Source organism: Atta colombica, unplaced genomic scaffold (genome assembly GCF_001594045.1).
Source record: "Atta colombica isolate Treedump-2 unplaced genomic scaffold, Acol1.0 scaffold210, whole genome shotgun sequence".
Taxonomy (NCBI): domain Eukaryota; kingdom Metazoa; phylum Arthropoda; class Insecta; order Hymenoptera; family Formicidae; genus Atta; species Atta colombica.
The window spans coordinates 2,267,625-2,271,073 of NW_017259306.1; the positions used below are offsets into that span (position 1 = coordinate 2,267,625).

The window sequence follows — 3,449 nt, forward strand, 5'->3', positions numbered from 1 at the left end:
TTTATACGGAAAGTAATGTATCTTTTATATATGTTTCTTGTTGACATAGGCAGAATTTAGTTTTGTACAATGGCCGTTTTCGTTGAAACTCTTTTGGGCGCCCTTGGTAGACTCCATTTTTTCCCAAAAGTTTGGAAGGAGAAAAACTTGGTTGATTCCTACTCAATATTTGATGGGTTTATTCATGCTTCTTTTGTCAAATTACGTAGATCATTGGTTGGGAAAGGAACATGAAAAGCCCAATATTGAAATGTTGACTGCATTATTTTTCTCCTTAAACGTACTCGCCGCGACTCAGGATATTGTAGTAGATGGATGGGCACTTACAATGCTTAAAAGGTACTTCTGAAATATCTAAATGTGTATATGCGTCAGCAATATTTTCAAGCTTGAAGCTTGTTTAATTTTAATTTATTTATCAAGGTGCAACGTTGGCTATGCGTCTACCTGCAATAGCGTCGGTCAAACGGCGGGCTATTTTATTGGCTATGTTTTATTTATTTCACTGGAGTCCGCTGAATTTTGCAACAGTTACTTGAGGTCAATCCCTTCTGATGAAGGCATACTAACTTTACCCGGTAAGATAAGCAATTGAAAAGATTAATATCTTCATATATAAAATATATATTTGGGCTGTAAACGAATATATTTTATTTTTAGGATTTTTGTATTTTTGGGGTTGGACGTTTATTGTTACAACAACGTTTATTGCGTTGTTCAAACATGAAGATAAAGGCAGAATTTCAAAGGGCGAAGAGCTAAATATGGATATTAAGCATGCATACAAACTGCTATGGGACATAGTTAAATTACCAGCCATAAAGACCACGATTATATTTCTCTTAACTGCAAAGGTTAAATATTATAATTTGCAATTATAATTTGTAGCATAAATTTCGTTATGTTCATTTGATTGTTCTATTCTGCAGATCGGATTTTCTGCATGCGATGCGGTAACCAGTTTAAAACTTATAGAAGCCGGTTTTCCCAAAGAGAAATTTGCTTTTATGGCCGTACCCATGATACCGTTACAAATAATTTTACCATTAATAATCTCGAAATATACCGCTGGACCCAGACCTATGGATGTTTATATGAAAGCTATGCCCTATAGGTAATCAATATATAATTTATAGATGACAATAAAGATTTTAATTGGCTGACAGTTATAAATTTATATAATACAGGTTGGCTTTTGGCTTAATAGCGGCGTTTTTGGTGTGGGTTACACCGTTCATTGTAATTAATGGATACGTTCCAGTTTATTATTTTGTGGTATTGATAGGTTTATACTTTATACATCAGGTAAATGTTATACAGAGTATGGATTTCTTTAATTGATGTCCAACTTGGAGTTATTGATTGTATATAATGTTTCTTATTATACTTTAGATTTCTGCAAGTAGTATGTTTGTGGCATCGATGGCTTTCTTCGCAAAAGTGAGTGATCCGGCAGTTGGCGGAACATACATGACATTACTGAATACTTTATGCAATCTTGGTGGAAATTGGCCTGCCACGGCTGCACTTTGGTTTGTCGATCCCTTAACATTTAGACAATGCAGTACCGATTATGCAAATGACTGTAGCACAATTACGGAGAGAGAGGTTGGTTGCGACTATCTTTTTTTAAAGTTCTATTATAGATAAAGAGATCATTAACATAATTATTTATTCTATTTTCAGCTCTGTGCAAATACCAATAATGGTGTTTGTGTTATGCAACTCGATGGTTACTACATAGAGAGCATTCTCTGCTTAATCATAGGTTTCTCTTGGCTTAGATGGGGTCGTAGAAAAATTAATATATTACAAGCGAAACCGATGTCCGCTTGGAAAATTGTACTTACCCGTAACAACAGGTAACATATCAGCACAGTGTTATAAATTAACATTGGTACCTGTAAAATTATTAGGAAATTCTCTTCAACTTGCCGTTGCATATACAGTGTATCCTGTAGTTCCTCTAGATCAGATGGAATTATTAAGACAATTTATTATAATTTACTCATAATTAATCATTACTGTTTATGCTGGTGCCATCAAGAATGTCCACATTGAGAAGTGTTAAAAGAAATTAATAACTTTGTAATTATTGCACTACAAATTAAGGTAAAATCTAATCTAGTTTATTGAATGATCGTGTTGATTCACGGATTCCCGTAGGAACTATATGGACACACTATATATATTTACCCATATGTGGGTCATATGCATACATCATTTCCTATACATTTACCAAGTGTTCCAATTTAGAGAATGTGCGCGAGGTGAATCGATAACGATCCATTCGCCTCGGGAGGCAATATCTATTATAGAATATATATAATACAGGCCCCACGAAGAGAAAACTTAATATAATATCATATAATGTAAAATGAATAACATTCCGTGCATAATTGAAAAGATCTCTCTAATTGTTATTAACCTTATTTCATTGATTCGAATTAATTTAGTGATATTAAAATATTTAAAAAATATATAGAATTATATAATATATATATTTAACATTAGTAAAATGTTATTTATTATATATAAGGAAATATGTATTGTGCAACATACATTTTTCCGTATATATATTTGTTATATAAGCATATTTATTTGTCAACGAGTCAAATGTTTTCCGAATACGACGCATCACAACAGAAACGGAATATATTATTTTTTTACGAGACGTTATTGTATGTATCATTTAGATAAAATTTGTATACGCGCATAAACTTACAATTTGTTATCTCTCTGCGAATAGCGTATTGTTTCAAATAATAATATTTTGCACGGAATACTTACAGATATTTCATAGAAGTTTTGTAAAACAGAAGACATATGCGACGCGTGTTCGCAGTTTCTCTATTGTAAATATATCTAAAAGTATTTTATGCATAATGAACGCATGACGAAATACATATAACGCAGGATGTTAATAAAAATTTTTCATATAAAAAATTGGAGCTGATGTGTATATGTTTTATTTCAACTTTTTTTGTACTCTCCTGACGGCAATATAGAGAAATAAACGCAGTCACAGCCATGAAGATGAAATATCAGGTATGAATACGAGTAATCAGGTATAGTCACTTTAAATATTTTTGCGTCACTCACGTGGATATTATAACGGTTAATGTGTTACATGAGAACAATATCGTATATTACTATAACGACATTTAATTACACGAGTGTATTACATTTGTATTAACTGTGAGAAATTTAAATTTTCGGTTATACGCGATTATTTTTATGTACATCTACATGCAAGATTTTGTATCAAGTTTCAGTTATTGAAGAAAGATGCGGAGAATTATGCCTGAGAAATATTTTTATAAATAAAACTTGGACTTTTAATCGTTTGTTTGTTAATGTCCCTGTTCGAGATCACTTTGTACACGAATCCGCATTTTAATTGCAATAATAATTAGTTGCAGAATATATCGCTTACTTACTGCTATAAC

General features: G+C 32.0%; 1 protein-coding gene across 2 annotated transcripts in view; it reads left to right on the forward strand.

The window, feature by feature from the left end:
* LOC108687654 (acetyl-coenzyme A transporter 1) overlaps positions 1 to 2,913 on the forward strand; it is a 4,751-nt gene extending 1,838 nt beyond the window's left edge. The window contains exons 2-9 of one of the 2 annotated variants that reach the window (XM_018193553.1): positions 50 to 339; positions 424 to 578; positions 661 to 854; positions 930 to 1,114; positions 1,188 to 1,305; positions 1,393 to 1,608; positions 1,687 to 1,862; positions 2,793 to 2,913. In XM_018193553.1, coding sequence (XP_018049042.1) covers positions 50 to 339; positions 424 to 578; positions 661 to 854; positions 930 to 1,114; positions 1,188 to 1,305; positions 1,393 to 1,608; positions 1,687 to 1,862; positions 2,793 to 2,814 — 1,356 coding nt within the window. In that variant the 3' untranslated portion in view covers positions 2,815 to 2,913. The remainder of the gene's footprint in view (positions 1 to 49; positions 340 to 423; positions 579 to 660; positions 855 to 929; positions 1,115 to 1,187; positions 1,306 to 1,392; positions 1,609 to 1,686; positions 1,863 to 2,792) is intronic. The other variant, XM_018193554.1, reaches the window with a different exon arrangement.
* Positions 2,914 to 3,449: the final 536 nt, after the last annotated feature.